Source organism: Gorilla gorilla, chromosome 21 (assembly GCF_029281585.2).
Source record: "Gorilla gorilla gorilla isolate KB3781 chromosome 21, NHGRI_mGorGor1-v2.1_pri, whole genome shotgun sequence".
In the NCBI taxonomy this organism is placed as follows: domain Eukaryota; kingdom Metazoa; phylum Chordata; class Mammalia; order Primates; family Hominidae; genus Gorilla; species Gorilla gorilla.
In genome coordinates this window covers 11,454,920-11,480,519 of record NC_073245.2, presented here as the reverse complement: position 1 = coordinate 11,480,519, position 25,600 = coordinate 11,454,920, and the positions used below count along the sequence as shown (strand labels likewise).

Here is a 25,600-nt window from a genome sequence, read left to right as displayed (position 1 = left end):
GGGATGGGGACTCTTGTCGTCTCAGAGAGAATGTGCCAGCCTGGCTCTGCTTTCTTTTCCTAAAGGGTCTAACACCTCTCCCGGCCCTGACATCTAGCTGGTCCCTGAGGAGGAGGCAGAAGTCATGAGGAGGCAATGGGGAGACAGCCATGGCAGCCAGTGCCTGCCTGTGGATGCTTGGACATTAAAGGGTCACCAGCTGAGTGTGGGCTGAGTGTCCCTGAACACAACGTTTCTGCTTAGGAAGAACCCATTCCAGAGCTGAGAGAGAAGGATGCCAACATGCTGCTTCCTCCCTCTTTCTGGGGGCATTTCTTCTACCCCTCCAATCCCATCTCTGAGAGCTGGTCCCAGGTCCAGCCCAAGCAGAAGAGGCAGCCCTCACCTTCCCAGGTGTTTGTAGGCATGTTACTCTCCCTCCTAGAGAGTGTTCCCCACAGCTCTGCCTTCCCTGCAGGCCTCCTCCATCCTCTAAAGCACAAATCATCACCCCCTCCACAACTCGAATGTCTTTCTCAGCCACGCCTGATTCCTCTGCAGGAAGGAAAAAGGAAGCAGTTCCTGGTAGTGTGTGGAGGGACCCACAGAAAAGCCAAAAGCCCACAGCAGATATTGCTTGTTTTTTACCTCTAACTACTCTGGAGTGCAAGAAAGGGCATCCATTGTAAAGTCCAACTCTTATCAAGTGGGTGAGGCTATAGACATCTTGTCTCTTTCTTCAGCTGTGCAGCTCAGAGAGGCCCAGATGTTGAGCTCACACAGGAGCTAGACCCATACCTGCCCATCATGTGGTTGCGGCCTTGGTCTAGCCTATGTGTCTGAGGCTCCTAGACAGGCAAAGGCCATGAAGTTGGGGAGAACCTGTGAGATGGGGTGAAACTCAGGAAGGAGTATAAGGCTGTGGGTGTCAAGCCCCCCAGCCCCAGCAAAGCTAAATACTTCCAGCAGCAACTTCCTAGCTTGAAGCAACCTTGTCTGTTCAATTTTATAATCACAAAGGAAAAAGTGTCCCAGTCCCCTGGCCTTTCCTCTCATCGCAATCCCCTTCCTCTGACATCACAGAGGTAAGAACTGTCTTCTCTGCTCAGAGCACTGAGTCAAGGGCATCTCCAGGACAGACATTCAGGCAGAGCAAGTTCCAGGTTTCACCACAATGCCCATCCCTGCCTCCCCACTCCACCCACTTCTGCCTTCCTTACTGCTGTATCTGCTGCTTGAACTGGCAGGTGAGTGGGGCCTCAGTGTATGTGTGTGGTGGGTTCTCCCCTCTGCCTGTTTAGTGAACTCTCCCTCACCTGTTCCCATAGAATTTCTTTTGGGAGAGTTTTCTCAATCTTATCTGAGTTCTGAGAATAGGCAGAACTCAGAAGACTACACTGGGATGGCCCCCAATTCTGACAAAGTCTCCCGGTGGCCATGTCTGTTGCAAATCTCTTTGCTCAGGTAAAGGACTCACACCTACGGTCACAGGGCTGGGCACAGCCCCCATCGCAGCTCTCACCCTCCAGCCTCTGGAATCAAAGGACGTGTAATTTATTTTATTTTATTTTTACCTTTACTTATTTTTTTGAGACAGGGTCTCACTCTGTCACCTAGGCTGGAGTGCAGTGGTGCGATCTTGGCTCACTACAACTTCCACCTCCTGGGCTCAAGTGATTCTCGTGCCTCCACCTCCCAAGTAGCTGGGACTACAAGCAGGCGCCACCATGCCCAGCTAATTTTTGTCTTTTTTGTAGAGATGGGGTTTCACCATGTTGCCCAGCCTGGTCTCAAACTTATAAGCTCAAGAGTTCCACCTGCCTCGGCCTCCCAAAGTGCTGGCATTATAGGCGTGAGCCACCACACCTGGCCCCTGGCAGATTTTACACTTCTTTCTGTGAAATTCAGTTTTTTATTTCTGTGTTGCCACTGTATTTGGCTGCTCTTAAAAAGTACTGCAAACTGGGTGCTTTAAATTACAGAAATTAATTTTCTCACAGGTCTGGAGACTAGACATTCAAAATCGAAGTGTGGGCAGGGTTGGTTCTTTCTGAGGACTGTGAGGTTGAATCTGTTCCATGTCTGTCTCTGAGCTTCTAGCAGTGGTAGCCTCAAACATTTGTTGGATGGCAGGTGGCACCACCCTCCCTGTATCCTCACATCATCTTACTCCCATGTATGTCTGTCTCTGTGTCCAAATTTCCACTTCCTATAAAAACATCCACCATATTGGATTAGCACCCACCTCAGTGACCTCATTTTAACTTGGTTTCCTCTGTAACTCTATTTCCAAGTAAGGTCACATTCTGAGCTACTTGTGGTTAAGACTTCAACATATATTTCGGAGGCATACAATTCAACTCATAATAGCCTCAACATGAAATTTTAATAACTTAGATATATTCTTTGTTGGTTTATGTACTGCATTTATATCTGTCTGTGCTTTATACATAGGAAGGGTAACTATAAAGCTTCCTCTTTTTATTCATTGGAGAGTTAAGGATGACTAAAAATATTTAGGTAAAAGCTAACTTAAGATACTTAAAGCTAGTAAAACTCACTTGAATTTTTAACTGTACTTATTGGGTGAGGTACACAGACTGTAAGGTGACTCCCAACTATCCCACCCTTATGTAATCTCAGTTGTGTGTGACATGCTTCTATCTGATAGAATATGGCTAAAGTGATGCACTGTCTCCCCCTTGAGTATGTTAGGTTGTGTAAGATCTATCACACTAGAGTTTTTTGTAACTTCTGGCCTTAAAGAAGCAAGGAGCCATGTTGCAAACTGCCTGTGAGAAGGCCCACATGGCAAGGAACTGAGGGAAGCCCCTAGAAGTTGAGGGCTTCAGTCCTACAACCACAAAGACCTGAATTCTGCCAACAACCTGAGTGAACTTAGAATGAACACTTCCCCAGTCAAACCCCCAGATGAGAACACAGCCCAGCTGGCACCTTGAGTGGAGCTTGGTGAGACCTTGAAGCAGAGAACCCAGCTAAGCTATATCTGAATTACAAATGGACAAAAATTGTGAAATAATTAATATGTGTTGTATTCAGCCACTAAGTTTGTGGTAATTTGTTATTCAGCGATAGAAAAGGAATATACCGAGTAAGACTGCAAAACCATTCAAAATAAAGTCCTCCATTGTTTTGTAGAACTTATTTGTTTTTAAAGGTGTACAACTTGATGGTTTTTTAAATTTTATCTTGGTTTTAATTGACAAATAATAATTGTATATATTTATGTGGTATAATGTGATGTTCTTATACATGTCTACACAGTGAAATGATCAAAACAGGCTAATTAACATATCCATCACCTCACATACTTATCACTTCTTTGTGGTAAGAACATTTAAAATCTACTCTTTTAGCTATTTTGAAGTATGCATTAACTATAGTCACCATGCTGTGCAATAGATCACCAGAACTTATTCCTCATGTCTAACTACAACTTTATAGGCTTTGACCAGCATCTCCCATTTCCTTGTCCAACTCTCCACCACCCCAGACCCTGGTAACCACATTCTATCCTTTACTTCTTTGAGTTTGACTTTTTTGGATTCCACATATAAGCAAGATTCCACATATAAGCAAGATCATGCGGTATTTGTCTTTCTGTGCCTGGCTTATTTCACACCATAATATCCATGGTGTCATAAGTGACAGAATTTTCTGATTTTTAAAAGCTAAATAGTATTCCACTGCATATTTGTGTGTGTGTATGTGTGTGTATAATCACATTTTTATTCCTTTATACATTGATGGGCACTTCAGTTGTTTCTATATTTTGGCTATCGTGAATAACTGCAATTTTGTAGAACTTATCTTGTAGACATTTTGTGTATCTGCCATGAACTCAATGTCAGTGTGGCTTGTGTGCTGCCCAAGAATACACAAGAGCAATTAAGTACTAAGGAATAAGATTTTGTTTGGTAGAATTGATCATTGACAAACCAACCATTGTAATATCTAAGATATTCCTACACCCCAAAAACCAACTGTGACCTTTTACGGAAAATAGCAACTTCATTGAGAATGCATGCCTCAGTGTTTACTCTGGGAGAGGTGAATGAGTGGCCTTTCACACCACAGAACACCCGGTATGGGAGGGAGCTGCCTTCATATGCAGGTCACTCCATATGCAGTATGTTGGTTATCAACATACTGTCCTTAGCTTGGGGCGGTATCCTTGATTTTGAGACAATTAGAAAAATCTGACCCAAATTCTATTTTGCATTTTCTCATTTAATAAAAATGTACTCATATATTTATTTAAAATATGTTTATTTAGTGCCTAATATATTGCAGGCCATCCTCATATCCTGATGCAGAAGGAAAGTGCCATTCTCCTATTTGTACACTGGTACCTCCCCTTCACCTCACATGGCACCCAGCATTGTAATTTTTATATGACTGGTGCCATCACATGATGCTGAAATAAAGCTATCATATTGAGATCCCACCTTGACCTATAACCAGACCCTCAGAGCATCTTGAGCCAAGACAGAGAACATAAGAGATGATTCCATGTTTATTTCCAGGAACTTCAGATGAAGAGTTCCAGGTGAACCAGCCTCAGACTTTAGTGTCAGTCAATCCCGGAGATGTCCTAACCCTGGCCTGCAATATGTCTGCTCTGTCCCCAGAAGGGCCTGTCTTGTGGTTCAAGAGCACTGGGCCAGGACAACAATTAATCTATAGTTTCAATGGAAGCCACTTCCCCAGAGTAACTCCAGTGGAAAACACAATGGTTGATCAAACTGACTATTCCATTCGCATCAGTGACGTGTTGCCAGAGGATGCTGGCACCTACTACTGTGTGAAGTTAAGGGTAGGACACCCTGACATGGAGTTTTTCTCTGGTCCAGGCACCATCGTGTATGTGAATGGTGAAGACAGCCTGATGCACTTTATTCCTTGGGTTTATGAAGATGAATCTTTAAAACCCTTCACCATGTACCAAATCATCACTACATACTGAACACCGTGCTCCTTTATCCACAAACTACCCTGTAGACTAGGTTTCTACCAATGGCCTTTCTAGTGAGCCATTCTGGACAACCTGTGCCAAATACTGAATCAAGCTATGTTGACAAGCCACATCCTTCTCTGATGCCAACCCCACCAGAACCCAATGACATAGGAGACATTTACAAATAAAAAGATACTGGATATGCAAGGTGCAACTACATGTGTGCACTGCGTGGCCTAAATTGTAAGAAAACTGGGCCCTAGAAGGCTGACTGACTTCTAAGGTTTTACGAAGAAACCTGGGCCCAGGTATATGCATTGTGTGTATTATGACTTATTCCATGACCCTGAACTTCCAGTCACAAATGCTAGCAGCTATATCTTAGCTTCTGATGGAATCTCAACATAGGTGAAGTTTTCCCCAAAATGCCCAGTATCTCCTGGGCCAAAACAAAGGGCTCTTCAGGCAGATAGAATCTCTACATGCCTCCATGATCCCAGTCACCTTCCTATTACCAACTGGAATGTGATTGGGACCTGATAGCAAGTACCTGAGTGGTCACCACAGTCCAGTCTGAGATCACACTCCCATTCCCCATACAAGTCAATGAGTGGATGTGATCTCCTACCATGGCCTGGCCCTGTTGTTAGGGAATTCTTAGACCAGAATGAGAAGTCTTGTATATCAATCTCTCCAAAGTCTTTTTTGCAAAAAGCCTTCCCATAGGGGTTGAGTCATTCCCTGATACTTGAACTTTCCCAGGTCTGTCCTGAGACTTCCATGCCCAGCCCCACTGTTCTTTAATTCCCAGTATTTTTATTCCCAGGATAACCAGTATTTCCTTCTCCTCACCACCCTCTGAATTAACGTCACGAAATACAGTGGTATTAGGTGTCCCTCAGTTCTTCCAGGAGAACTGACCTTCCCAGTAATATTTCCCTTGAATCCAGACACATCCATAATGCCAAAATGGCAATGGAAAATCCACAGGTTTCCCTTAAGTTACATAATGTCAATGCAGGCTGCCTTCCTACCATTACCTCCTGGCCCTGCCAGCCAGGAGTTCCCTTTCTCTCTAACCTGCTCCTTAGGCAGTCTGTGGTTTTGACAACCAAGCTTAATAGGAGAGATTATTACCAGGACCTGACACATTGTAGGGTAGTGATGATGACTGTGTAGGAGGGTAAAGGGTGGCTGGTGAGAACCTCCAAAATTGTAGAGGGCCCTTGAGGTTCTAATCTCTTTTTGTTGAGGAGAGGAAACCCTCTCCCTTCTCTCTCTTGAAGAGATAAGTAGTGGAACCATATGCTGTTGCCAAGACCACCTCATTCTTTAATTGTTTTAACTTCTTCTGCACATCTCTCAGCATGAATTTCTCTACAAATTCCGAGGCTAATCACCCTTCAGAGGAGAGAGGAAGGCCAACCCCAAACTCAGTGGAGATGTAGGGTTGAGGGACAGGACTTGAACCCAGTTCCAAATGTACCAAGTGACTCTAGGCAATTAGATGGATAGGGAAACTAGTCTTTCTCCATAAACATTACCCATTGATAATTGCCCCTTCTCCCTCCCTGTCCTCCTCTTACCACGGTTGAGGGCTGAGGAATGGAACTGAGGAGGAATACATCTGGTCTTCTGGACTAACTCCCCTCCTTCAGCACTCTAGGGAGAAGCTGCCTCCATGCGCAAAGACCTCTCTTTACTCAGTGCATGGGCATTTGTGCATGTCATTAAAAGAATTAATGAATGAGGCCCAACTGTGACCTGTACCCATGCTTAAGCTAGAACAGGGGAAATGAGAAATGATTTTCAGTTTTTTTCCAGGAGCCACACATGTGTTCCATGTGCAACAAACGGAGATGTCACAGACTGTATCAACTGGGGAGTCAATCATCTTGAGTTGCAGCGTACCTGATACCTTACCAAATGGACCTGTCTTGTGGTTCAAGGGAACAGGGCCAAACCGGAAATTAATCTACAATTTCAAACAAGGTAACTTTCCCAGAGTAAAAGAGATTGGAGACACCACCAAGCCTGGCAACACAGACTTTTCCACCCGCATCGGTGAAATCTCTCTTGCTGATGCTGGCACCTATTACTGCGTGAAGTTCATAAAAGGAAGAGCTATCAAGGAGTACCAATCAGGTCGGGGCACTCAGGTGTTTGTTACTGGTGAGTATGTCTCCTATACCCCATACCCCCTGGTGTATAATATCATCTCAGCAGTTATGTCTTCTATTCATTCAATAATTGCTGTGTGCCAAATATTATTGAAGGTACAACATACATTTGATCTTTTTAATTCTCTCAGCAAGCTGTGAGTTAGGTATTTTACAGGAAGAAAAAAAGACTTGAAAAGGTTGAGTGATGAGTGATAAGAGCTATTTTGGTTGATTTCTCAATATTTAATCCACCCCCCCATGACTAAGCTAAGCCAACTAGGATAATTCCATGTTCCCTGCTAGAGGTTTACTCAAATATGGGCTGAACTTGGCCAGTTTGGGTCTATCAGAGAAAAAGACAGGCTTGCAGAAAAATCTGGCAATCTAAAGTAATTCTTCCCTTTGTTGGCTGGAAACAAGCAACTGTGTTGCTCCAGGTGCTTTAAGCAGGCATCTTATGACCATGAGGGGAATAAGGTTGAGAAAAAGTCTAGATGAATGCAGATATGTAACAAGTGTGGATTGACAATCTGCACAACCATACTGCTCCTTGTTCCAATCTCACCTCTGGACTTCTAATAATGTGAAAGAAAACATCTCCTTGCTAAGCCAATTTGCTTAAATCAACAATGTCCTAAGGGCTACAAGAATGATAAAAGTCGCATATCCCACAGTGTGCTGTAGTGTGTTGAACTGCAAGTACAAATCTATGTTTCCTTGCATCCAAAGCCTTTTTCTTAGTGTTTTGCTACTTGTGGTGCCCTGTGAACTCTGGGCAATATCCAGCCTGAGAAATTATTAAATTGGTAATACAATAATGCTAACATTTGTTGGGCATCTACTATATTCCAAACATTTCATCTATATTATCCACACAGCAACATTTGAATTGCTGGATGCTTGTACTCACTGTACAGATGAGGAACCTAACTCAGGGAGATTTCAGGAGTGTACATAGTAGGGAATAAAGAGGTGGGGTTGGTCTGGGCCCAGTCCAGTATGTTCTATATTAGTGAAGAACATTTACTTACAAGAAAGAAGATCAAATGCATTCATTTCAACCAAAAATATGAGTTGATTGATTCTGTACCTGCAGAGGATTCTGGGTTCCTCACAGTATTCAAGGCAGAACTTTTGGAACCAGGGACTTAAGGATTGGATTTAGGGCTTAGTGTTACCAAGACTGTGGCTCTCTGAAATTCTCTCATCTCTTCATGGCTTTGTTCTTTCCTGCTGCATATAAACCTTCAATATATGATAGCGAAAATAAATGCAGAAAATGTTGATATTCATTCCCCCATCTTACAACCAAGGTGGAAAGACAGCTTCTTCCTACCAACCTTCACAAATGAGTTCTAGGGAACTATCCACATTAGCCTTTTGTATGCCATGTTGTCAACATTTTATTCATTGTTGCTAGGGAGAGGAGGTGCCATGGGAGATAACCAATCAACCCAATGGAACAAATGCTAAGCAGGTTGAAAACAAAATATGTTCATCCACCACATGATCCACACCCTACCTTATCAGATGAGGAAGTTGAGCCTCTGAAAGGTTAATGGGCTTGTCTTCCAGGTTATGGGTACTGGAACCCAGGCAGACTCTTCTCGGAAGCCTTTGGGTTTATGGCTTTGCCTCCTTCTTAGTAAGAAGTCTCTAGTTAGAGTGGAGATATAGGAGTGCATGACAGCTGTTTAGAGGGAGAATACTGTGAATGAGTTCAATATCCTTATTAACATTCAAATGTTCTGAGTCAGAAATGTACCAAATTTATGCCATTTCTTAATAAATAAAAATGTATACATATGTTTTTAAAATACTTAGCTATGTATTCGTTTCTTGTAGTTGGTGTAAGTAATGGATACAAATTTGATGGCTTAAAACAACAGAAATAGACCATTATGGGTGGCATAACAGCACAAGGAGTTCCAAGGGCCCACTCCATGGAAACTGGTGAAAATTATTTTTAAAAAATATTTAGAGGCTCTGGAAATAGTATTAAGGGCATATCATAAATGAAGAAATAATTTTTAAACTACTAAAACTGGGGAAGAAAAGTAAAAGTCTGATATTTGAACCAAAACCCCCCTTTTCCCTGTCAAAGGCTATACCCCATGGCAAAGAAGAGGAATCAACTGCACCAAAATAATCCATCCAGTCACTCAACAACTGTACAAGCAGATGACAATAACAAGCCTCGGTGGTTGTGAGGAAGACCAATATCCAGAGTTTCTACAATGTATTATCTAAAATGTCCAGTTTCAAAAAAGTGAGACATGCAATAGAACAGAAAAGTATGACAAGTATACCAAAAACAAACCAAAAAAAAAAGGTATCAGAAACTGCTTGTTATGACTACCAGATGTCAAACTTAACAGGCAAAGCCTTTGGTGTAACCATTACAAATATGTTCAAAGAAACATGATTAAACAAACCATGATTAAATAAGTACAAGAAAGTAACATGATAATGTTGCATCAAATAGAAGATATCAATAAACAGATAGAAATTATTAAAAAGAACCAAATGGAAATTTTATTATTCAAAAGTATAACAACTGAAAGAAAAATTACCCTAGAGGGGATTAACAGTAGATTTGAAGAAGCAGATTTAGCAAATTTGAAAATAGATTAATATAAATTATGGAATCTGAAGAACAGAGAAAAATTAAATGAAAATAACATTTAAAAAATGAACAGAGCCTCAGAGAAATGTAGGCCATCATTAAGCACACCGCATACATGTAATAGGGATAGCAGAAGGAGAGGAGAAAGAGAAAACAGCAGAAAAAAATATTCAAAGAAAGAATAGCTGAAAACTTCTCAAGTTTATTTAGTCAGCTGGACTGAAGATTGAAAAAGGAAACTCAAATTACTAGAATCAGAAATGAAGGAAGGAACATTACTAGTAACTTTATAGAAATAAAAAGGAATATTAAAGAATACTAAGAAAAAATGTGTGCCTATAAACTGGGTTTATATGATGAAAAAGACAAACTCCTAGAAGACATAAAAATTACCAAAACTGGCCCAAAAATAATAGAGCATTTCAAGATACCTATAACAACGAAATAGATTAAATTAGTAATAAAAAATTACCCTGATATCGACACCAGACAAAGACATCACAAGAAAAAAACACAGACCAAATATATCTTATGTATATGGACACAAAAATCCCTTAAGAAAATACAAGCAAACTGAAACCAGCAACGTATAAAAAGCATTATTCATGTTGACCAAGTGGGATTTATCCCATGAATACAAGGTTGGTTTAATATCTGAATGTCAATTAATTTAATACAACACAATATCAATAAAATAAAAAAGAAAACCACATAATCCTCTCAAGATGATAAAAAAAAGGAATTTGGTAAAATCTAAAATTCTTTTATTTAAAAAGGTACTCAAAAAACTAGGAATAGTATAGGGAACTTTATCAACCTGACAAAGAGCATGGATGCAAAACCCACAGCTAACATCATATTTAGCAAAACCGAAAGCCACAGCCAATGTCACAATTAATGAGGATGGTTAGATGCTGTCCCCAGTAGATCAAGAATAAGACAAGGATGTCTCCTATCACCATTTCTACTCAACATTGTACTAAAATTTTTAGTCAAGACAATTAAGTAATAAAAACAATCCACATTGGAAAGGATGAAGTAAAACTATCCCTATTGAAAAATGGCATGTTCTTGTATATAGAAAATCCTAAGGAACCCACTAAAAAACTATTCAAACTACTGAGCAAGTTCAGCAAGCTTGAGAATATAGTTCAACATACAAAAATCTATTACATTTCCACACACTTGGAATGAACACTAAAAATAAAAATAAATTTAACAAAAGAAGTGCAAATTTATACTCTGAAAACTACAAAAAATGTTAAATGAAAGAAGATCTAAACAAATTGAAAATGTTCCCATTTTCATGGGCCGGAAGATTTAACATTGTTAAGATGGCACTATTCCCCCAAACTGGCCTACAAATCCAACACAATCCTTATCAGAATCCCAACCTACTTTTTTGTAGAAATTGACAAGCTGATCTTAACATTCATGTGGAAATATGAAGGATCCAGAATAGCCAAAACAATCCTGAAAAATAAAGTAGGATAACACGTTTTTCTTTCAAAACTTACTACAGGCTGGACGCAATGGCTCACGCCTGTAATCCCAACACTTTGGGAGGCTGAGATGGGAGGATCACTTGAGGACAGGAGTTTGAGGCCAGCCTGGTGAACGTAGTGAAATCTCATCTCTAAAAATAAATAAATAAAATAAAAATAAAAGTTCACTACAAGTCCACAGCAATCAAGATAATGTGGTACTGGAACAGGATAGACCTATAGACCAATGGAAAAGAGAGAGTCCAGAAACAAGCCCATGTATCTGTGGTCAACTGATTTTCAACAAGTGTGATAATGAGGAAAGAAGCATCTTTTCAACAAATAATGCTGAAACAAGTGGATAGCCACACACAGAAAACAATGAAGTTGAACCCTAGTTCACACCATATACAAAAATTAACTCAAAATGGTTTGAAAGCCTAAAAATACCTATAAAGCTTTTATAATAAAACATAGGGATAAATCTTAATGACATCAGATTTTGCATTGGCTTCTTAAGCATAGTATCAAAAGCATGAGAAACAAAAGAAAAAATAGATATATTGGACTTCATAAAAATTAAAACCTTTTATGCTTCAAAGGACACTATCAAGAAAGTAAAAAGATAACCCACAGAATGGGAAAAATATTTGCAAATTACATATCTGATAAGGGCCTTGAGTTTAGAATATATAAAGAATTTCTCCAAAGCAGATATTCAAATTGCCAATAAGCACATCAAAAGAAGCTCAGCATAATTCGTCCTCAGGGAAATGCAAATCAAAACTATAATGAAATACAACTTTGCACTCATAAGGATAGCTAAAATCAAAAATCAGATAACAAATGTTTATGAGAATGTAGAGGAATTGTAAACCTCATACACTGCAGGTGGAAATGCAAAAAGGTGAAGCCACTTTGGAAAATAGATAGGCAGCTCCTCAAACAGTCAAACATAAGTTACTATATGACCCAGCTATTCCACTCCTAGGTATTTACTCAAGAGAAATGAAAACATATGTTCACACAAAAATTTGTGCACAAATGTTTATAACAGCATTCACACTATCTGAAAGGTAGAAACAATCCAAACATCTATCAACTGATGAATGGAAAAGCAAGGTATGATCTACACATACAGTGGAATATTATTAGGCTATGAAGAGGAATGACATACTAATACATGCAACAACATGGATAAACCTTGAAAGCATATGCTAAGTTAAAGAATAAAATCACAAAAGGTCACTTATTCTCTCTAGATTCTTCCTCTCTGTGCAGGACATCTCTGAAAGAAAGACAGCAGCCCCAGTCAGGGGCTTATAGATAAAACTCCCATCTCCCTGGGACAGAGCACCAGGGGGAAGGGGCGGCTGTGGGCACAGCTTCAGCAGACTTAAACATTCCTGCCTGCCGGCTCTGAAGAGAGCAGTGGATCTCACAGCACAGCGCTTGAGCTCTGCTAAGGGACAGACTGCCTCCTCAAGTGGGTCGCTGACCCCCGTGCCTCCTAATGGGGAGACACCTCCCAGCAGGGGTCAACAGACACCTCATACAGGAGAGCTCTGGCTGGCATCTGGCAGGTGCCCCTCTGGGATGAAGCTTCCAGAGGAAGGAGCAGGCAGCAATCTTTGCTGTTCTGCAGTCTCCACTGGTGATACCCACGAAAACAGGATCTGGAGTGGACCTCCAGCAAACTCCAGCAGACCTGCAGAAGAGTGGCCTGACTGTCAAAAGGAAAACTAACAAACAGAAAGCAATAGCATCAACACCAACAAAAAGGATGAGCATGCAAAAATCCCATCAAAAGGTCACCAACATCCAAGATCAAGGTAGATAAATCCACGAAAATGAGGAAAAAACAGCGCAAAAAAGCTGAAAACTCCAAAAACCAGAATGTCTCTTCTCCAGAGAATGACATCTCCTCGCCAGCAAGGCAACAAAACTGGATGGAGAATGAGTTTGACGAATTGACAGAAGCAGGCTTCAGATGGCGGGTAATAACAAACTCCTCCATGCTAAAGGAGCATGTTCTAACCCAATGCAAGAAAGCTAAGAAACTTGATAAAAGGTTGCAGGAACTGCTAACTAGAATAACCAGTTTAGAGAAGAACATAAATGACCTGATGGAGCTGAAAAACCCAACACGAGAACTTCATGAAGCATACAGAAGTATCAAGAGCTGAATCGATCAACCAGAAGAAAGGATTTCAGAGACTGAAGATCAACTTAATGAAATAAAGTATGAAGACAAGATTAGAGAAAAAAGAGTGAAAAAGAATGAACAAACCCTCCAAGAAATATGGGACTATGTTGAAAAGACCAAACCTACGTTTGATTGGTGTACCTAAAGTGATGGGGAGAATGGAACCAAGTTGGAAAACACACTTCAGGATATTATCCAGGAGAACTTCCCCAACCTAGAAAGACAGGCCAACATTCATATTCAGGAAATACAGAGAGCACCACAAAGATACTCCTCGAGAAGAGCAACCCCAAGACACATGATCGCCAGATTCACCAAGGTTGAAATGAAGGAAAAAATGTTAAGGCAGCCAGAGAGAAAGACTGGGTTACCCACAAAGAGAAGCCCATCAGACTAACAGCAGATCTCTCTTCAGAAACCATACAAGCCAGAAGAGAGTGAGCACCAACATTCAACATTCTTAAAGAAAAGAATTTTCAACCCAGAATTTCATATCCAGCCAAAAAAAGCTTCATAAATGAAGATAAATAAAATCCTTTACAGACAATCAAATGAGGAGGGATTTTGTCACCACCAGGCCTGCCTTACAAGAGCTCCTGAAGGAAGTACTAAATATGGAAAGGAAAAACTGGTACCAGACACAGCAAAAACATGCCAAAATGTAAAAACTATTGACACTATGAAGAAACTGCATCAACTAATGGACAACATAACCAGCTAGCATCATAATGACAGGATCAAATTCACACATAACAATATTAGCCTTAAATGTAAATGGGCTAAATGCCCCAATTAAAAGACACAGGCTGGCAAATTGGATAAAGAGTCAAGACCCATCGGTGTGTTGTATTCAGGAGACCCATCTCACATGCAAAGACACACATAGGCCCAAAATAAAGGGATGAAGGAAGATCTACCAAGCAAATGGAAAGAAAAAAAAAGCAGTTGTTGCAATCCTAGTCTCTGATAAAACAGACTTTAAACCAACAAAGATGAAAAAAGACAAAGAAGGGCATTGCATAATGGTAACGGCATCAATGCAACAAAAAGAGCCAACTATCCTAAATATATATGCCCTCAATACAAGAGCACCCAGATTCATAAAGCAAGTTCTTAGAGACCTACAAAGACATTTAGACACCCACACAATAATAGTGGGAGACTTTAATATCCCACTGTCAATATTTGATACATCAATGAGACAGAAAATTAACAAGGATATTCAGGACTTGAACTCAGCTCTGGACCAAGCAGACCTAATAGACATCTACAGAACTCTCCACCCCAAATCAACAGAATATACAGTCTTCTCAGCATCATATCTCACTTATTCTCAAATTGACCACGTAATTGGAAGTAAAACACTCCTCAGCAAATGCAAAAGAATGGAAATCATAACAGTCTCTCAGACCACAGTGCAATCAAATTAGAACTCAGGATTAAGAAACTCACTCAAAACTGCACATCTACGTGGAAACTGAACAACCTGCTCCTGAATGACTACTGGGTAAATAATGAAATTAAGGCAGAAATAAATAAGTTTTTGAAACCAATGAGAACAAAGACACAATTTACAGAATCTCCAGGACATATTTAAAGCAGTGTTTAGAGGGAAATTTATAGCACTAATGCCCACAGGAGACAGCAGGAAAGATCTAAAATAGACACCCTAAAATCACAAAAGAACTAGAGAAGCTAGAGCAAACAAATTCAAAAGATAGCAGAAGACAAGAAATAACTAAGATCAGAGCAGAACTGAAGGAAATAGAGACACAAAACACCCTTCAAAAAATCAGTGAATCAAGGAGCTGGTTTTTTTAAAACATTAACAAAACAGATAGAGTAGATTAATAAAGAAGAAAAGAGAGAAGAATCAAATAGACACAATAAAAAATGAAGAAGGGAATATCACCCTGATCCCACAGAAATACAAACTACCATCAGAGAATAATATAAACACCTCCATGCAAATAAACTAGAAAATCTAGAAGAAATGGATAAATTCTTGGACACATACACCCTCCCAAGGCTAATCCAGGAAGAAGTTGAATCCCTGAATAGACCAATAACAAGTGCTGAAATTGAGGCAGTAATTAATAGCCTACCAACCCAAAAAAGCCAAGGACCAGATGGATTCACAGCCAAATTCTACCAGAGATACAAGAGGAGTTGATACCATTCCTTCTAAAACTATTCCAAACAATAGAAAAAGAGGGACTCCTCCCTAACTCATTTTATGAGGCCAGCATCATCCTGATACCAAAACCTGGCAGAGACACAACAAAAAAAGAAAATTTCAGTTCAATATCCCTGATGAACACATCGATGCAAAAATCCTCAATAAAATACTGGCTAACCGAATGCAGCAGCACATTAAAAATCTTATCCACCATGATCAAGTCAGCTTCATCCCTGGGATGCAAGGCTGGTTCAACATATGGAAATCAATAAACGTAATCCATCACATAAACAGAAACAATGACAAAAACCACAATTATCTCAATAGATGCAGAAAAGGCCTTCAATAAAATTCAACACCCTTCATGCTAAAAACACTCAATAAACTAGGTATTGATGAAATGTAGCTCAAAATAGTAAGAGCTATTTATGACACAGCCAGTATCATACTGAATGGACAAAAGCTGGAAGCATTCTCTTTGAAAACCGGAGCAAGACAAGAATGCCCTCTCTCACCACTTCTATTCAACATAGTGTGGGAAGTACAGGCCGGGGCAATCAGGCAAGAGAAAGAAATAACGGGTATTCAAATAGGAAGAGAGGAAGTCAAATTATTTCTGTTTACAGATGACATGATTCTATATTTAGAAAACCTCATCATCTCAGCCCCAAAACTCCTTAAGCTGATAAGCAAATTCAACAAAGTCTCAGGATACAAAATCAATATGCAAAAATCACAAGCATTTCTATACACCAATAATCGACAATCAGAAAGCCAAATCATGAGTGAACTCCCATTCACAATTGCTACTAAGAGAATAAAATACCTAGGAATACAACTTACAAGGGATGTGAAGGACCTCTTCGAGGAGAACTATGAACCACTGCTCAAGGAAATAAGAGAGAGGACACAAACAAAAAACGTTCCACTCTCATGGATAGGAATAATCAATATCGTGAAAATGGCCATACTGCCCAAAATAATTTATAGAATCAATGCTATTCCCATCGAGCTACCATTGACTTTTTTCACAGAATTAGAAAAAAATGACTTTAAATTTCATATGGAACCAAAAAACAGCTCGTATAGCCAAGACAATCCTAAGCAAAAAAGAGCAAAGCTAGAGGCATCATGCTACCTGACTTCAAACTGTACTACAGTGCTACAGTAACCAAAACAGCATGGTACTGATACGAAAACAGATATATAGACCAATGGAACAGAACCGAGGCCTCAGAAATAACACCACACATCTACAACCATCTGATCTTTGAGAAACCTGACAAAAATAAGCAATGGGGAAAGGATCCCCTATTTAATAAATGGTGTTGGGAAAACTGGCTAGCCATATGCAGAAAACTAAAACTGGACCCCTTCCTTACCCCTTATACAAAAATTAACTCAATATGAATTAAAGATGTAAACGTAAGACCTAAAACCATAACAACCCTAGAAGAAAACCTAGACAATACCATTCAGGACATAGGCATGGGCAAAGACTTTATGACTAAAACACCAAAAGCAATTGCAACAAATGCCAAAATTGACAAATGGGATCTAAGTAAACTAAAGAGCTTCTGCACAGCAAAAGAAACTATTATCAGAGTGAACAGGCAAGCTACAGAATGGGACAAAATTTTTGCAATCTATCCATCTGGCAAAGGGCTAACATCCAGAATCTACAAGGAACATGAACAAATGTACAAGAAAAAAACAAGCAACCCCATCCAAAAGTGGGCGAAGGATATGAGCAGACACTTTTCAAAAGAAGACATTTATGCAGCCAACAAACAAATGAAAAACAGCTCATGATCACTGGTCATTAGAGAAATGCAAATCAAAGCCACAGTGAGATACCATCTCAGGCCAGTTAGAATGGTGATCATTAAAAAGTCAGGAAACAACAGATACTGGAGAGGATGTGGAGAAATAGGAATGCTTTTACACTGTTGGTGGGAGTGTAAATTACTTCAACCATTGTGGAAGACAGTGCGGTGATTCCTCAAGGATCTAGAACTAGAAATACCATTTGACCCAGCAATCCCATTACTGGGTATATACCCAAAGGATTATAATCATTCTGCTATAAAGACACATGCACATGTATGTTTATTGCAGCACTATTCACAATAGCAAAGACTTGAAACCACCCCATATGCCCATCAATGATAGGATAGATAAAGAAAATGTGGCACATATACACCATGGAATACTATGCAGCCATAAAAAAGAATGAGTTTATGTCCTTTCCAGGGACATGGATGAAGCTGAAACCATCATTCTCAGCAAACTAACACAAGAACAAAAAAATAAACACCACATATTCTCACTTATAAGTGGGAGTTGAACAACGAGGACATATGGACACAGGGAGGAGAACATCACACACCAGGGCCTGTTGGGTGGTGGGGGACAAGAGGAGAGACAGCATTAGGAGAAATACCTAATGTAGATGTTGGGTTGATGGGTGCAGCAATGACCATGGCACATGTATAACTATGTAACAAACCTGCAGGTTCTGCACATGTATCCCAGAACTTAAAGTATAATTTAAAAAATCACTTTTTTAAATAATTCCATTTATATGACATACTCAGAATAGGCAAATCTATAGAGACAGAAAGTAGATTAAAGACAGAACATTTCTTATGATTTGGGGGATGGTGGAAAGATAGGGAAAATGGAGGTTATTACATGAAAGGCATGGAGTCTTTTTTGAGATGATAAAAATGTTCAAAATGACTGTGGTTATGATTGCACATATCTACAGACAAATATCTGCAAATATTGAATTGTACATTTTAAATGTGTAAATTGTATGGTGTATGAAGTACATCTCAATAAAGTTGTTTAAAAACCAAATTTAGTCTCTCACAGTTCTAGAGGCCAGAAGTCTGAAATCTGCATCTCTGGACTGAAATCAAGGCATCAGCAGAACTGCTCCTTCTGGAGGTTCTAGGAGAGAGCATATTCCCTTTCTCTTTTGGCTTCTGGTTTGCTGCCAGCATCCCTGGCCTGTCAGCAGCATAGAATAAATCTTCAAGGCCAGTGTCTTTAAATCTCTCTGTGTTCCATTTTCACATTGCCTTCTCACAATTATGCTACCAGATTCTTAACAAATCTGTATTAGTCACCTATGCTGCATAACAAATTACCCGAAACTTAGTGATTTCAAACAACAAACACTTACTGTCTCCCAGTGTCTGTGAGTCAGGATTCTAGACATAGTTTAGGTTGAGTGACCTTGGTTTAAGGTCTCTTTTAAGGCTGCAATCAAGGTGTCTGCCAATAATGCAATAATCCAAAGGCTCAACTGGAGAAGAATCCACTTCAAGCTCACTCCCATGGCTATTGGCAGGCCTCAGATCCTTGCGGGCAACTGGCTGAAGACATCAGATATCTGCTACATGGGCTTCTCCATAGGACAGCTCACAACATGGCAGCTGCTTCTCCTCAAGAAGCAGGAGAGAGGGGAAGAAGAAGATACAAGTCACAATTTCTTTATAAGCTAATTTCAGAAGTGACATCCTGTTACTTTTACTTTTTCATTAGAAGTGAATCACTAGATCCAGAGGAGGGGATTACATAGTGGTGTGAATGCCAGGAGCTGGAGATCATCTTAAAGGCTGACTACCACAGCAGTTCTCTCAGTAACTAGGAGGACATGCAGACAAAATGTCAGTAAGGATACAAAAGATTTGATCAATGTGATTAACAAATTTGATGTAATTGAGCACTGCACCCAACAACTGAAAAACACATATCCTTTTCAAGCCCATGTGAGATATTAACTAAAATTAATCATGTGCTTGGTCAAGAAGCAAGTCTCAACAAATCTTGAAATATCAAAATTATATGTTTTCTGATCATTGTGGAATTAAACTATAAATATTTACAAAAAGATCATTAGAAAATCCTCATACATTAGGAATTTGGGAAATAATCTAAATAACTGATTTATCAAAAAAGAAATTACCGCAGATACTAGAAAATATTTTGGACTAAACAATAATTAAAATACTGCACATTAAACTTGAGGCATGTAGTTACTGCTGTACTTGGAATTTATAGCCTTAAATCCCTATATCAGAAAAATAAAAATGATTGAAACCCAGTAATGAAAGCATCCATTACAACAATTTACTAAAACAATGACGAAGGTTTCATTTTAGTGTGGTCAGTGGGGGTGGGGAGGATGTTGCCAAGGGTGCTGTCTAGTTACTACTGCTGCATAGCAAAACACCCCAAAACACAAGGTCAAAAAAACAACCATCTTATTATGATCAATGACACTGTGGGTAAGGAATTCAGACAGGGTACAGGTACTGCTATATGTTGCCTGGGGTCTCAGTTGGGAAAGTCACCTGGGGATGACTCAACTGCTGGATCATCTGGAAGCTTCTTCTTTTACATGTCTGATGATTGATAATGGATATTGGCTGCATCTTAGCTGGGATGTCAGCTAGAACTCTTACATGTGTCCCTGCAATGTGATCTCTTCATGCATGCTAGTTTGGGCTTCCTCATAGCATGGTGGCAAGGTTCCAAAAATGAGTATCCCAAGAAAGCCAGGTAGAAACACAGGGAATTATTATGGTCTAGCCTCAGAAGTCACATCGCATCCCTTCGGTTGCAGTCACAGACCTGCCCAAACTCAGGGGGAGGGAACATATGCCTACATCTCCATGGGAGGAGTGTCGAAGAGCATGAGTGAAGAGGGACCTTGTTGCAGTCAGCTCTAGAAAATAGAATCTGTCATCAGTGAAGACAGGGATTAGAGTTAGAACAATGAGTGCTAAATGGAACACTCTGGCCCGTTCCTTGTCAAGAAATCCCTCTCAGAAAAAATGTTTAACAAGCTAGAATAAGGTGTCGAGGGGAGAGGGACACTCATCATGCTACAGAGCAATCAAATCTCATCGCTGGTTGGCCCCTTTCATTCCACCCCTTCTCATCACCATTCTCATCACCAACATCCGGTCAGCCACTGGTAAGGAGGCAGGGGTGGGGAGCAGTGGGGAAACTGAGTCACAGGAGGCAGTGTCTGGCACTGGGCCCACAGAAGTGATGAGCTCATGGCTAGAGGCTCTGAATGTGATTTCATGTGCAGGTGGCTGCTGCTCAGAAGGAGGAGAGGAGATGTATTCTTGGTGTGAGTGTTTCTACAGCTCCTCCACTCCCTTCTCCCAAGAGGTGGCCCCAGACTAGGGACAGAAGAAAGAGATACCCCTCCTCCTCCCAGCTGTGTTTCTGCATGTCACTGTTCCTGCAGTATGAGCACACTAAGGCCCTGCACCCCCCGCTTGACACACACAGGCTTCTTCCCCTTTTCTCTAAAGCAGAAACTATCCTCCTCCTCCCAAGATCGAACTCCTTGCTCACTCAAAGTCACTTCCCCTGTAAGCGTACTTTGAAGAGCCAAAGCCTCCCATCAGACATGGCTTCAGGCTCACTTTTACAACTGACACCTCTGGAGTGGGGAAAAACAGGGATCCACACCTGTGAAGCCCCATCCCCGGGAGCCCTCCTCCTGACTAGCTGCACAGCTCATCTGAGCCCAGGTCTTGGACTATCACAGGAGGCTGGACACACCGTTCTCTATGGCAGACCCTGTTCCTGGGCTCCTGGATGAGGAAGGGTCACCAGCACACCTGACACAAAGTGAGGGGCCCAAAGAGCACAGCCTAGGCCCTAAGGGTGTCTGCCAGGGCCCCTCCAAGCACCTTGGGACCCTTATATCAGTAACTTATTAGCCTGTGTCTGATTCCTATTTCACAATCTAGAAACTGGAACGGTCATAATCCTACAGCCCTTTCCTCCCATCATAGTAACTTCCTCTTATATCATGGAAGATATAGTTTTGCCTCTCTCAGCAGAGCAGAATCCAGGACCTCCCAAGAACAGACCTACAGGCAGAGCAGGCTCCAGGGCCCACCACGATGCCCATTCCTACCTCTCGGCCCTGCCTGAGAGAAACAGCACAAACTGTTTCGTCCATCCCTGCTGCTGCCTCCGGCTGCTGGGACTCACAGGTGAGTGCCCCCACCCTCAGGTACCATGATGCAGGGATGCTCTCCTGAGTTTGGCGGCGGTACCATTTGGCCACCTGCAGTTGGGTGGATGAATCTCTGTTGTTCTAGGGCCTCTTTCTTTGCCACCCCTTCCTCTTTAAGGCACTTCCCTAAATAGTTTGTTTTATAACTAGTGTCTCCAAAACAAATCCTTCCAGAATTCTTCTTGCTTGGAGGAGTTGCTTTCTCTCCCATCCAGGCATTTCCCCATGACAGGGGTGCCCAGTCCCTCTCACTTCCCACATCCCTGATGTCCTGTGAAGGTTCCACGACCCCCTAGGCCTGACCTGCAGGACCTGATGCCATCCTGAGAGAAGAAGTAGAGGAGCAGCATTTGACCCCTTGGTCCCCAGGAGGGAGACAGGGATGCTGTCATTAAGATGAGTACACATAGATGCATAGGTGATTAATAGATAGATTAGATAGATAGATAGATAACAACAAGTACTACACATGCAATGTAGAACTATTAGAAAAAATTGCTAAATGGTCCTTTTTAGACTAGTAAGTCTCCCAGAATCTCAGAAACCTAGGATTACGTTCTTGATGCGGGTGTTTCTCCCGCCTGTCTACTCTCTTCTCTCCAAAGATGATCTGCACAGTCAGGAGAGGCAACCATCCTTCTCCCAGTGGTGTTACCATCTCAATTTGGAGTCCAACTAATAAAGTGGTTAAAAGCACAGGCATTAAAAAAAAAAAAAAACGACAGGCCGGGGTTCAAATCCAAGTTTCATCATTTGTAGGCTGTTTGACTATGGATAAGTTACTCAACTTCTCTGTGCCTCTGTTTTCTTGTCTGTGAAATCGGGATAAATAATAATGCCTTTCCAATAAAGTTGTGGTGAGAATCAAACTAGTTAATTAATATAGTTAAGTTTTTGGAGTAATGTGTAGCACACAGAACCACCTATGTGAGCTCTGGTTGTTACAGACTTTTAGGGCTTAATAAGTGCAAATATGAGCCCACGAAAATAGTCCTGCTGCATCCGGCCATTGCAACTCTCACTCTGTGTCTTTGGCAAGTCTATGTCTTCACTTAGAACTCACAGAAGCCATGGGAACTGAGAAAGGTCCATCAGGCTTGGTAGAAGAAGGAACTGAAAGCCAAGGAAGGGTGTGCGCTTCCTAGAATCACCAGGTTGTCGGGGCTGGAGCCTGGCCTCCTGGACTTGCAGTTAAGAACGGAAAGCCCATTTCACAGAAGTCCTTCTATGAGCACAGTCCTGAGTGTTTCTCAAAGATTTTCAGGTTTCAGTGTCACAACAAAATTGCAAGAGAAGTTTTACTTTCCACATTGTATACATTACATAGATAAGAAAACAGAGCCTCAGGGAGGTTATTTTCGCAAGGTAAAACACCAATGTCAGTCCTTTTTCTGTTGCTTAGAATAGAATACATGAAACTGGATTATTTATAAAGAAAAAGAACCTATTTCTTATAGTTATAAAGGCTGAGATGTTCAAGGTCAAGGGGCCACATTTGGTGAGCGCTTTCTTGCTGGTGAGGACTCTCTAAAGAGTCCTGAGGCAGCACAGGGTATCACATGGTGAGGGGACTGAGCATGCTAGCATACTATACTTGGGTCTCTCTCTCTCTTCTTATAAAACCAACAGTTCCCCTCCCATGATAACCCATTAATCCATTACTTTGTGAAATAACGCAGAGTCCTTATGACCCAATCACCTCTTAAAGACCCTACCTCTCAATACTGCACATTGAGGATTGAATTTCAACATGAATTTTGGAGGGCACAAATATTTAAACTATAGCAATCAAGCAATAGAGGAGGCATTGAAACCTGGGTCAATGGGACTCCACTAGCTCTTACTTTGACCTCTTCACTGTGCTGCTTCTAGATACATTGAACTTTTAACAAAAATAAGATTACACAAAATATGGTGGTTTATTTGTTCTTTTACTCGATAAATTGGGGACCCTTTTCTATGTAAATATATATGTGTCTGCAACATCATCAATACATCCCCAATATATACATCAACATTATCATTTCAATCTCTACATAGTTTTCCATTTTGTGGTTGTACCATCATTTACCTAACTCACTCCTATTCTTGGACATGGGCCATACACCAAACTTTTCTATATTGTAAATACTATGATTACCATTCCTTTACAAATCATATTCACCCTTGTCTGATTGTTTCTTTTGAATAAGGCCGTCAAAGAGGAATTACTAAATCAAAGGGTATGAGTTTTATTGGGAAATTGCATTTCAAAAGTGTTTTTTGGTTTCAAAAGCCATTTCCCAATAAAACGTGAGTGTCTCAAGATCAGTAATATATTATCTCACCACACCCAGCACAGAAGCAGCAGCAATGGACAGGGGGTATTTTGAACATTTGGGACCAAAACAGATTTGGTTAAAGTATCTCCACTTTATTTGTTTAAATATGGGTTTGTCACATGGACATAGATCATAAGATCATGACTGTGATGCTGCATTGCCATCTAGAGAGATTGTGTCCATTGTCATTCCCATCAGCAGTATGTGGGAGCACCTGCCTTGCCACACCCTTAGCAACACAGAAAATTGGCAATCTTTTTCATGTTTGCTAAGCTAATATTCTAAAAATTGTGTCTGCTCTTAGCTTGCAGGAGGGAGAAATGTTTTATTTTATTTTATTTTTATTGTATTTCAGGCTTGCTGTCAAAATAATCCAAACAGGGAAGGAACGTACAAGTAAATAACAAAAGCCCCCATACTCATCTGTCTCCCTGGAGACAGCTACTTTTTAGGAGTTTCATTTGCCTTCTTCAAGAGAACTTTCTTCCACTGACATAAAATGCCAGCTTGATCGTACAATAAATCCGTCTATTTACTGGGGTCCAGTTCCAGGTTCTGTCTTCTGTTTCATCGACCTCTCTGCTTGCCTTGGTACCAACCTGCCTCTATTATTTATTGCAGCCTGAAAATGTGCTCTAACTTTCATATGCTGAAACCTGTGTACATTTTTTTTTTAAACTTTTCCAGCTAGTCTGTCATGGACGTTAGCAATTTGTGTGTGGTTTAACTATGCACTTCACTGGATTACCGGTGTTGTTGAACATCTTTTCTAGAAGTATTTCTTCTCTTTTGACTTCCTGACTGTGTCCTTAGCAAGGGCTGTCTGTCTATCTTGTCTCTATGTCTCTTGATACCCAGTTAAGAAATGTGCCCATCCTAAAAGCTAATACATGATATGGAAAGAATGAATGAATGGGGCTTCAAATGCAATCTGAACCCAGGCACCTGGACCGCAGCCTCATCCCCAGCTGCAGCTTGGAGCTGACGTGTGTTCTTCCAGGAGCTGCGGGTGAGGAGGAGCTGCGGGTAATTCAGCCTGAGAAGTCCGTGTCAGTCGCAGCTGGAGAAGCGGCCACTCTGCGCTGCACTGTGACCTCCCTGATCCCGGTAGGGCTCATCCAGTGGTTCAGAGGAGCTGGACCAGGCCGGGAATTAATCTGCAGTCAAAAAGAAGGCAACTTCCCCTGGATAAGAACTGTTTCAGACATCACAAAGAGAAACAGCACAAACTATTCCATCCGTATCAGAAGCATCACACCAGCAGAGCCGGCACCTACTACTGTGTGAAATGCCAGAAAGGAAGCCTAACATGGAGATTAAGTCTGGACAAGGCACCCAGATGTTTGTGCATGGTGGAGTACAGATCCCTAGAAATCCAGCGCATTGTTCTAAAACAAATTACAATCCCTGGGAGCCTAGCCTAAGGCTCCCTCTTTGTTAGCCCTTGTGCCAAGATTATGAATAGAAGATGGGAATAGCGAGAGGTCACAGTGAAGGAGCAGGGTGAAATGTAACCCCAGCTCCATCTATCAATAGACTCCTAACTCTTTAGAATCTTACAGCTTCCAAAGGCCCACAAAGCACAGTGGGTAAAAGTAGACTACAGGGCC

At 40.9% G+C, this 25,600-nt stretch overlaps 1 protein-coding gene across 3 annotated transcripts; it reads left to right on the top strand.

Annotated features, from left to right (window-relative positions):
- The first annotated feature begins 765 nt into the window (after positions 1–765).
- On the top strand, positions 766–24,542 carry SIRPD (signal regulatory protein delta). 3 transcript variants are annotated; one of them, XM_004061678.4, is made up of 4 exons: positions 766–1,226; positions 6,782–7,129; positions 21,491–21,646; positions 24,346–24,542. In XM_004061678.4, the coding sequence occupies exons 1-4, from the start codon at positions 1,154–1,156 to the stop codon at positions 24,360–24,362; spliced, it is 594 nt and encodes a 197-aa protein (XP_004061726.2). In that variant the 5' UTR covers positions 766–1,153; the 3' UTR covers positions 24,363–24,542. The 3 variants fall into 3 exon arrangements, 2 of the variants coding, with proteins under 2 accessions (XP_004061726.2, XP_055228384.1); XR_010132264.1 differs by lacking the exons at positions 21,491–21,646; positions 24,346–24,542 and adding an exon at positions 4,527–5,265 and having other exon boundaries at positions 6,782–6,917; XM_055372409.2 differs by lacking the exons at positions 21,491–21,646; positions 24,346–24,542 and adding an exon at positions 9,224–9,379.
- The last annotated feature ends 1,058 nt before the right edge of the window (positions 24,543–25,600 follow it).